This window comes from Nerophis lumbriciformis, linkage group LG25, assembly GCF_033978685.3.
Source record: "Nerophis lumbriciformis linkage group LG25, RoL_Nlum_v2.1, whole genome shotgun sequence".
Lineage (NCBI taxonomy): Eukaryota > Metazoa > Chordata > Actinopteri > Syngnathiformes > Syngnathidae > Nerophis > Nerophis lumbriciformis.
In genome coordinates, this window is record NC_084572.2 from 14,907,501 (window position 1) to 14,917,929 (window position 10,429).

The 10,429-nt window shown below is 39.0% G+C and overlaps 1 protein-coding gene across 7 annotated transcripts in view; it reads left to right on the forward strand.

The window, feature by feature from the left end:
- The window catches only part of LOC133621643 (AMP deaminase 3-like), an 82,798-nt gene extending 72,869 nt beyond the window's left edge, over positions 1–9,929 (forward strand). For all 7 annotated transcript variants that reach the window (XM_061983862.2, XM_061983867.2, XM_061983864.1 and 4 more), the window contains 6 exons: positions 1,511–1,637; positions 1,769–1,932; positions 3,376–3,496; positions 4,052–4,225; positions 4,309–4,419; positions 9,530–9,929. In XM_061983862.2, coding sequence (XP_061839846.1) covers positions 1,511–1,637; positions 1,769–1,932; positions 3,376–3,496; positions 4,052–4,225; positions 4,309–4,419; positions 9,530–9,703 — 871 coding nt within the window. In that variant the 3' untranslated portion in view covers positions 9,704–9,929. The remainder of the gene's footprint in view (positions 1–1,510; positions 1,638–1,768; positions 1,933–3,375; positions 3,497–4,051; positions 4,226–4,308; positions 4,420–9,529) is intronic.
- The last annotated feature ends 500 nt before the right edge of the window (positions 9,930–10,429 follow it).

Below are 10,429 nucleotides of genomic sequence, written 5' to 3' on the forward strand. Positions count from 1 at the left end.
TTAAATGTGAAAGGTACCCATCCTTAGCTTTGATCATGGCGTGGGCTGAACCTGACATTCGCTCCTCCTGTGAGCTGGTCAGTAGGTACTGTAGAACCAGGGCAGCAGAGCCAACTTGCCCTGGCTGATGAGGCTCGTTGGGGAGAGCAAAGAGGAAGTGTCAGCCGTCACGCTCGCCACAGTGCAGCGTCGGTTAAAATGGCAACGTGATGCGGATCGTTAAGTAAAATCAAATAATTGCTTTCTTTAGAAATGAAATTGCTCGTTAGAGTAAATCAAGATCAAAATTTGATATTTTTGTGCAGCCCCACGCAGCAGTACTGTATTTTTCGGATTATAAGTCGCAGTTTTTTTCATAGTTTGGCCGGGGGTGCGACTTGTACTCTGGAGCGACTTATGTGTGAAATTATTAACACATTACCGTAAAATATCAAATAATATTATTTATCTCATTCACGTAAGAGACTAGGCGTATATCAGCAATCGTCACACACACACACACACGTCAACCAATAAAAATTTGGCGCGGGCGGGCCATGGCAGAAGTGCATTGTGAAAAAAAAGATGCTACCTGCTACTACTTCCGTACCTATGAAAATTGATCATTTCAACATTGGCGGTAACTTATAAAAACTGAGAAGGGCTGAACAAAAATGGCACCGAAAAGGAAATCACATACTGCAGGTTACAGGCTGGAAGTAGTGAAATATGCAGCAGAAAACAGCAATCAAGCAGCAGAAAGAAAGTTTGGAGTAAACGAGAAACTTGTAAGGGACTGGCGAAAAATTTCCCAAAAAAATGCGATTTACCGTATTTTTGGGATTATAAGTTGCAGTTTTTTTCATAGTTTGGCCGGGGGTGCGACTTATACTCAGGAGCGACTTATGTGTGAAATTATTAACACATTACCGTAAAATATCAAATAAAATTATTTAGCTCATTCACGTAAGAGACTAGACGTATAAGATTTCATGGGATTTAGCGATTAGGAGTGACAGATTGTTTGGTAAACGTATAGCATGTTCTATATGTTATAGTTATTTGAATGACTCTTACCATAATATGTTACGTTAACATACCAGGCACGTTCTCAGTTGGTTATTTATGCCTCATATAACGTACACTTATTCAGCCTGTTGTTCACTATTCTTTATTTATTTTAAATTGCCTTTCAAATGTCTATTCTTGGTGTTGGGTTTTATCAAATACATTCCCCCCAAAAATGCGACTTTTACTCCAGTGCGACTTATATATGTTTTTTCCCTTCTTTATTGTGCATTTTCGGCAGGTGAGGCTTATACTCCGGAGCGACTTATACTCCGAAAAATACGGTATATGTTTTTTTCCTTCTTTATTATGCATTTTCGGCCGGTGCGACTTATACTTCGGAGCGATTTATAATCCGAAAAATACGGTATATTTTACAGTCTTTAACATACTTCACTTGCAGGATGTTAACATTACACCTTTGTGGTTGAGCATCAAGATGAGCTATACTTTTGTCTTGCAGTGACATTTTCAAGTCAAAGAAGTTGATACCCCACTTTGCCAAGATGCTGCAGAACATTTTCCTACCAATTTTTGAGGCCACAGTCAACCCACAGAAACACCCCGCACTTCATGTTTTTTTAAAATACGTAAGTTCGCTGCAACAAGCTGGACGGCCCGTCCAACCGATCAGTGGTATTCAGTTCTTTAGGGGAAAGATGTGGCAGCGTCTCACACCCTAGTCAGTAGGAATTAAGTTTGTCTTCATCTGGCTCCCCAGGTGACAGGATTTGACAGCGTGGATGACGAGTCCAAACACAGCGACCACTTATTCTCTTACAAGAGTCCAAAGCCTGAGTCATGGACCGCAGACGACAACCCTCCGTACACCTACTACTTGTTCTACATGTACGCCAACATCATGGTGCTCAACAACCTGCGCAAGTAAGTCTTTTTGTGAAATCTCTCTGCATGAACAAGAACCACCAGGAAAAGTGTCCAAGCATGACAATCCTTTAGAACAGGGGTGTCAAACCTACGGCCTGCGGGCCGGATCAGAGTTTGCTAAGTATAAAAATGAGACAACATTTTTAAATGACAGAAACTGCTGTTCTGAATGTGTCCACTAGATGTTGCAATTAGGGATGTCCGATAATATCGGACTGCCGATATTATCGGCCGATAAATGCTTTAAAATGTAATATCGGAAATTATCGGTTTCAAAATTTTCGGTATTGGTTTCAAAAAGTAGAGCGCCAATAAACCTTAAAGGTACTGCCTTTGCGTGCCGGCCCAGTCACATAATATCTACGGCTTTTTACACACACAAGTGAATGCAATGCGTACTTGGTCAACAGCCATACATCACACTGAGGGTGGCCGTATAAACAACTTTAACACTGTTTCAAATATGCGCCACACTGTGAACCCACACCAAACAAGAATGACAAACACATTTCGGGAGAACATCCGCACCGTAGCACAACATAAACACAACAGAACAAATACCCAGAACCCCTTGCAGCACTAACTCTTCCGGGACGCTACAATATACACCCCCGCTAAACCCCACACCTCAACCCCGTCGACCTCAACCTCCTCATGCTCTCTCAGGGAGAGCATGTCCCAAATTCCAAGCTGCTGTTTTGAGGCATGTTAAAAAAAAAATAATGCACTTTGTGACTTCAATAATAAATATGGCAGTGCCATGTTGGCATTTTTTTCCATAACTTGAGTTGATTTGTTTTGGAAATCACAACAAAATTAGGCATAATAATGTGTTAATTCCACGACTGTATATATCGGTATCGGTTGATATCGGAATCGGTAATTAAGAGTTTGACAATATCGGAATATTGGATATCGGCAAAAAAGCCATTATTGGACATCTCTAATTGCAATAGCAATTATTTGTATCTTTGTAGATGATGCTACTACATATGTAAAAAACATAAACCACATGATGTTAGTGCACCAGTCAAGGAAAATACAAACTACATAAATAACATCCTGTAATTTGATTTTGATATACTTTTTTTATCTTGATAGATTGAAAACTAACACCAATGAGTTGACTGATGAACATGATAACATAACGTATTCAGAATTCACAAATAAAGATATAATACTGTTAACCGCAACGTGTAAGTGTAAAAAAACAACAACATTGTGATGTGTACATTTTCCGTACATTTTCAGAATGAGCTTGTTCTATTTTTAAACCAAAAAAAAACAATCTGAAGTTGTCTTTATTTTTAAGTTATCGTGCCGTTATTTTACCCGTCCGGCCCACTTGGGAGTAGATTTTTCTCCATGTGGCCCCCAAACTATAATGAGTTTGACACCCCTGATGTAGAATATTTTCCGCGGGTCTTTCTCCCATCACAGAGAGCGTGGACTGAACACCTTCCAGTTCCGACCTCACTGTGGCGAGGCCGGCTCCATCACTCACCTGGTCTCTGCCTTCCTAACAGCAGACAACATCTCCCACGGCCTCAACCTCAAAAAGGTGAAGCTGCATCTAGAATGCAACGTAATAACATTTTCTTGTACTGAAGATTGAGTCTCGTACAGTGGTGTTGAAAATCCTACACGGGTGTATCCTGCATGAGAGCAAGAGGGGTGGATAATCATTTTGAAATGCAGTCTGCTGGAAATGATGGAAAGTGCCACTTTACCTAGCAAATGAAGCTGTGGTCAAAGTTGGGATTGCCACAAAACACATTTAAGATATTCAACCCTCTACTAGCATCTGGCGGCTAAATTTGTCATGTTTCATGTGTCAGGTAAACCACGATGAATGGGGCCATATGAATTCCCTTTCTAAAAGTCAGGGCTTGAGAACCCTTTTCCACCCACAGTGTCTTGACAAAAGGGAGGACTAGATAAACTCTGCAGAAATCAAATGTAAACATGTGAAATTCCTTAATTTAACATGTTAAGCGATGTCCGACACAAACAATTACTATTCCCACCATACCCAAAAAAAACTTAACTGTGATGTTACACACCTCAATTTGTTCTCTGGGGTTGCCCCTTATTACTTTGCTACTAAATCCACCAGAGTCCAGTGCTGCAGTACCTCTACTACCTGGCCCAGGTCCCGATCGCCATGTCGCCACTGAGCAACAACAGCCTGTTCCTGCAGTATTCCAAAAACCCACTGAGGGAGTTCCTTCAGAAAGGTCTGTGTGTGTCGCTGTCCACTGACGACCCCATGCAGTTCCACTACACCAAGGTCAGACCCCCGGACCAACAAAACACCGCAGCCTGAAATAAAAACTTGAAAGACAAATTGAAGTTGTTATCAAACCTCAACAGGAAGCCTTGATGGAGGAGTACGCCATCGCAGCTCAGCTGTGGAAACTCAGCACCTGTGATTTGTGTGAGATCGCCAGAAACAGCGTGCTGCAGAGCGGCCTGTCACACCAGGTGAGCCACGGCTGTCGTAGACTATCATTCACGCTTAACATTTCGGGCAAGAATGGATTCAAATTAAAAGCACAGCAAACATAGTGCACAAGGTAACAAAACATTACTTCAGGTATTGTCACTGCCGTTGTGTCCTTGGGCAAGACACTTTACCCACCTGCTCCCAGTGCCACCCACATTGGTTTAAATGTAACTTAGATATTGGGTTTCACTATGTAAAAGCGCTTTGAGTCACTAGAGAAAAGCGCTATATAAATATACTTCGCTCGCGTAACATCTCAAGTATCTGTCATGTCTGTATGATCATGTTTTGTTTTAGTCATGTTCGGTTTTGTTTTTGGACTCTTTCTGCACTTTTTTTTGTTTTGTCACCAAAGCAACCCATTAGTTTTCACCTGTCATGTCACGCACCTGTTTCACGTTTTGAGTCACGCACCTGTTTTCACTGATCATGTCACTGCTATTTAAGCCGGTCTGTTTCTGTTGTTCATCCTGGTGACATTATTTATCCTATCTATCCTATCATACCATGCTACTTCTGACACCCCTGCTACCTCTGTTTGTCTTCACGCTACAATAATTCCATGCCAAGTAAGTTTTTGTTTATGGTTTATAGTTTCTACCTTTGTGCAAGTTTTGTTTCATTAGTCAAGTTTGTTCTCCGCCAATGTGCGCGCCTTTTGTTTACTTCCTTTTTTTGTAGTTTGTTAGTGTTAAAAGTAAAAGATGTACTTACATTCACGCCTTGCCCGCGCCAACTTTTCTTTGCATTCCGGGAAAACAAACCCCAAGATCCACGTATTGACAGTATCATTCAGCCTATAATTGCGCGAAACAAACTAATACGTTTGTCGGCGTATAATTCCACAGAATGGAGTGCCCAAACGAAATGTGTTAATAATTATACATTGTGTGAGTCTAACTGTGTTTGTACCGTATTTTCCGGAATATAAGGCGCTCAAAACTCGACAGTGCGCCTTACAACCAGGTGCGCCTAATGTACGGAATAATTCTGTTTTTTCTTACCGACCTCAAAGCAATTTTATTTGGTACATGGTGTAATGATAAGTGGGACCAGTAGATGGCAGTCACACATAACAGATACGTGATACAACACCAACATTTTGTATGTTCCATTGAAAATATAGAACCACAAAATCTATCAAAATGTTTTAGTACGACTTTGGTAAGCTATGAAGCCGCACCGCTTGAATGATTGTCGGTGCATTTAACGTACGAAAATTAATATGGTGTGTGTATAAGGTAAGACATTATCTGGCATTTTGTTTCGCAATATTATGCAAAACCAACTTTTCTTACCTTCTGGTACTGCTGATCTGTATTTGGGATCTGCATAAATCCTGAAAAATTGCACGTGTCCGCCTTCGTAGTCCGTGGAGACGCCGTAGTCGATAAGCTTCCTTATTATAGGACATTCATCCTCCGCTGTTGCCATTTCTAATATAAAGTAGTGTAAAGTTCTTACTTATATCTGTCAGTAAACTCGCCATGAAAGCGCTAAAACATACCGGTGTAGTGACTTTGCATTATTCACCCAAGGAACTTTAGTTATTAGAGTTACGGTCTGAGAGTTTTTCACGGGACCTTGTTGTTTCCTGATGAGGAGATGCTGCTCCGTTATTGATTTAAGTAAAGTCTGAATGTCATTAAAACAGTTAGCTCCATCTTTTGACACTTCTTCCACTCCCGTCCTTGCACGCTCCACCACTACAACAAAGATGACGGGGAGAAGACGCTGCCCAAGGTGAGCCACGTAAATAAGACCGCCCACAAAACGGCGCGCCCGGAAGCGACTGTCAGAAAGCGACTTGAAGATGATCTCTAAAACATAATCTATGCAACATTTTGACCAAAGAACCACCATTAAATGTTATGAAGACCACAAAGGAAGTGTTTTCCATTTAGAAAAAAAATTAAAATAATATGAATCCTTTAATGCGCCCTATATTACGATGCGCCTTATATATGAAAAAAGATCGAAAATAGATCATTCATCGGCAGTGCCCCTTACAATCCGGTGCGCCCTCTGGTCCTGGTACTGAATTCGGTACTTGTATAGGTACTGATCAAAGTCCAAGTTACGTGAAATCAAACAACACCAAATTTGGATACCTTTGCTGCACGTGACTTTATATTCGGTTGCAGACTCGGCAACGGCTAAAACATTTGCTAAGCAAAACAGCGTATTCGTAGCAGACTGCCACTAGGGAATGGGCAATTTTCCATGTAAACAAACAGGGGAGAAAAGGCTCCACTTTTTAAAAAGTGTTGGCTGTATGCTAATTTACATTGGATATGCCATATACATGTTACGGATTAGCATTAGCGATTTTACATGGCTATTTCAAAACTTCCAAATTTTATAAAGAAAACTTGGTGTGCCATAGATACAAACGGTGCAAAAACGCAAGCGAACATCATGGGCAAATAGATAGCAGCAAGACCGTCAAGAATGCGAAACATGCTAGAAACACAAATCTATACACAATTAAAAATATATATGGCCAATACAATACACATTCTTGGTAATGCATTACACATGTCCAGTAGAGGGTGGTGTTGTCAAGTAAACCTGATAGGATACATAATGACATTTCTTATCAATGAATTGCACAGGTCAAGTGTAAACAATTAACTTAATGGCAAAGACTATTTTCTGACTATGGCAACACACTTAGGACAAACTGAAATTAATTGCAAATGTAACTCAGAATTGTAAGGAAACTAAATATAGAAACTAGACAACACAATTATCATGTTGCTGACTGGTAAAAACAAACAAACAAAAAAAGAATATTAAACAAATTGACATTTATTACCACATAAAAATGAACACACAAAAGTACCAAAAATTGTTATCGTTGAGTATCGATTTGCACATACATGGAATTGGTACCCATCCCTATGCATAATGTGTCTTTATCACAAAACGTGCCTGTGTTAGTCTGCTCTACAGTAAACTCTCCACTCAGGAGTCATTCTCTCCCCTCTATGATGTCATCATTAGTGGTCTCTGTAGTTCTTTGCTAACGAACACAGTTACACCACAAGTACCGTATTTTTCGGAGTATAAGTCGCTCCGGAGTATAAGTCGCACCGGCCGAAAATGCATAATAAAGAAGGAAAAAACATATATAAGTCGCACCGGAGTATAAGTCGCATTTATGGGGGAAATTTATTTGATAAAACCCAACACCAAGAATAGACATTTGAAAGGCAATTTAAAATAAATAAAGAATAGTGAACAACAGGCTGAATAAGTGTACGTTATATGAGGCATAAATAACCAACTGAGAACGTGCCTGGTATGTTAACGTAACATATTATGGTAAGAGTCATTCAAATAACTATAACATATAGAACATGCTATGTTTACCAAACAATCTGTCACTCCTAATCACTAAATCCCATGAAATCTTATACGTCTAGTCTCTTACGTGAATGAGCTAAATAATATTTTTTGATATTTTACGGTAGTGTGTTAATAATTTCACACATAAGTCGCTCCTGAGTATAAGTCGCACCCCGGCCAAACTGAAAAAAACTGCGACTTATAGTCCGAAAACTATGGTAGGTCTGCTTTGTATTAAGTATGACTACAAAAAACATCATGGCACCAAAGAAATAATCTCATCACTTTGATAGAGAGGGTGAAAAGCACTATTTAATTGTAGAAAGAAGTCATCAAATACACTTAAAGTGACTTTTATTCATCATGTATATGTATTTCACACTGTTTTATGCATGCAAACTAGTGTTGTCTCGATATCAATATTTTGGTACCGGTACCAAAATGTATTTTGATACTTTTCGGTACTTTTCTAAATAAAGGGGACCACAAAAAATGGCATTATTGGCTTTATTTTAACAAAAAATCTTAGGGTACATTAAACATATGTTTCTTATTGCAATATAGTCCTTAAATAAAATAGTGAACATACGAGACAACTTGTCTTTTAGTAGTAAGTAAACAAACAAAGGCTGACATATGCAGTAACATATTGTGTCATTTTCCTTTCTATTATCCTGTCAAAATTATTAGGGACAAGTGGTAGAAAATTAATTATTAATCTACTTGTTCATTTACTGTTAATATCTACCTACTTTCTCCTCTAACATGTTCCATTTACACTTCTGTTAAAATGTAATAATCACTTATTCTTCTGTTGTTTGGATGCTTGACATTAGTTTTGGATGATACCACACATTTAGGCTATCGGTCCAATATCAAGTCGTTACAGTATCATACATTGGTCATATTCAAAGTCCTCATGTGTACAGGGACCTATTTCCTGAGTTTATAAACATAATATACATTTTAAATAAAGGAAAAAAGATTTTGTAATGCTAGAAAATATCAATGTAATCATAGTAGTATCGACTAGATACACTTCTGTAATTGGTATCATTAGAGTGGATGTTCGGTATAGATCCACCAACGGCGTTTGTTTACATTTTGACGCCGGTGAGCTACAGTGTGTAGTGAAGCATGTTTAGCTATTCCTCGTCCTGCAGGGATGATACTTGTAAGAAATGTACTTTATTTGTCGCCATGAAGGCGCAGATTAGTGATTTAGAAGTAGCCAAAACACTGCAGACTGCGGATGGACTTTATTGTTAGTTTTTAAGGCAGAATGCGTCCATTCTCCCTTTTCTGTCTACACACTGTCTGCTTGTAAGTACTGCGTGATTGTGCGCTGCCGAACATGCTCGTCTGCTCGTAAACCAGCAATGACACGACTTGACGACGGGGGAGCGGGGGAATGGTGTGACCGGTACTTTTTAGAGGGGGTATAGTACCGAATATGATTCATAGGTATTGCGGTACTATACAAATAATTGTATACCGTACAGTCTTAATGCAAACTATAATTATTCTTTATAAAATGTGATTTGTGATTTTTTTTTGGGTGTCTACAACAGATTAATTGAATTTATATTATTTTTTAATAATTGCCTCGGTTTCGTACGATTCCGTTGCTAACTGCCACTGGACTGTATGTATATAACGAATGAACGCTTAACATGGGAGGAATATGATAACATTATATATCAGTTCTGTCCATTTGTGTTCTTGTCCCACTTCCAGGAGAAGCAACACTTCCTGGGCTCCAACTACCTGCAGGACGGCCCCGAGGGCAACGACATTCGACGCACAAACGTGGCACAAATCCGCTTGGCCTACCGGCACGAGACGCTATGCAACGAGCTCAGTTTTTTAGTGGACGCCGTTAAAGCGGACGTCATCAGTCCAGCAGAGTGACAGGATTCAGCAACACATTGTTTTCTAGTACTTTTCAAATTGTCTTACGGATCTTGTTCCTTCTCATCTGGGGTGGGTTGCATATCCTGTAAATTGAATTGTTGGCACTACATTTCAATCAAGTGGACATGGATTTTCTATTTTATACTTGAGCACGAATGTCAGCACAATGTGTCCGTCTGGATTGTAGTTACTAGTGTTCAAATAAACACGAAGCTTTCACACACTTTATACACAAAATTGATGTTTATTTTTACAATTTCAGATGTAAGATATTTTTCTAAAGCAAGGTTTATTTACCATAGGATATTCAGTGTTGCACCTGTGGGACATGAGGATCAAGTATGTTATCAATTGAAGACACTACAGCAGAGGCATCCAACTCAAGGCCCGGGGGCCAAATCTGGCCCGCCGCATTAGTTTATTTGGCCCTCGAAAGCCTGGAAATAATATGCGTTAATAAAATGCTTAATCTTTTCTTACTAAATATGTTTGTTCTTTCCCTTTTGACATTAAAAATCCTGTAATGCATGCAATTGCATATCTTTTAAAATTAAATATTATCAAAATCTAAATATTATATTATGTATTCAAAAAATATTTTTTGTTAAAATAAAGATAAATACTGTACTTCAATACCTGCTTGACTTAATGATTTCAAAATAAATGATCAATCAAATTGTGTACTGTAAAATTGACAATAGATTTTACAGTTAAATTCCACCA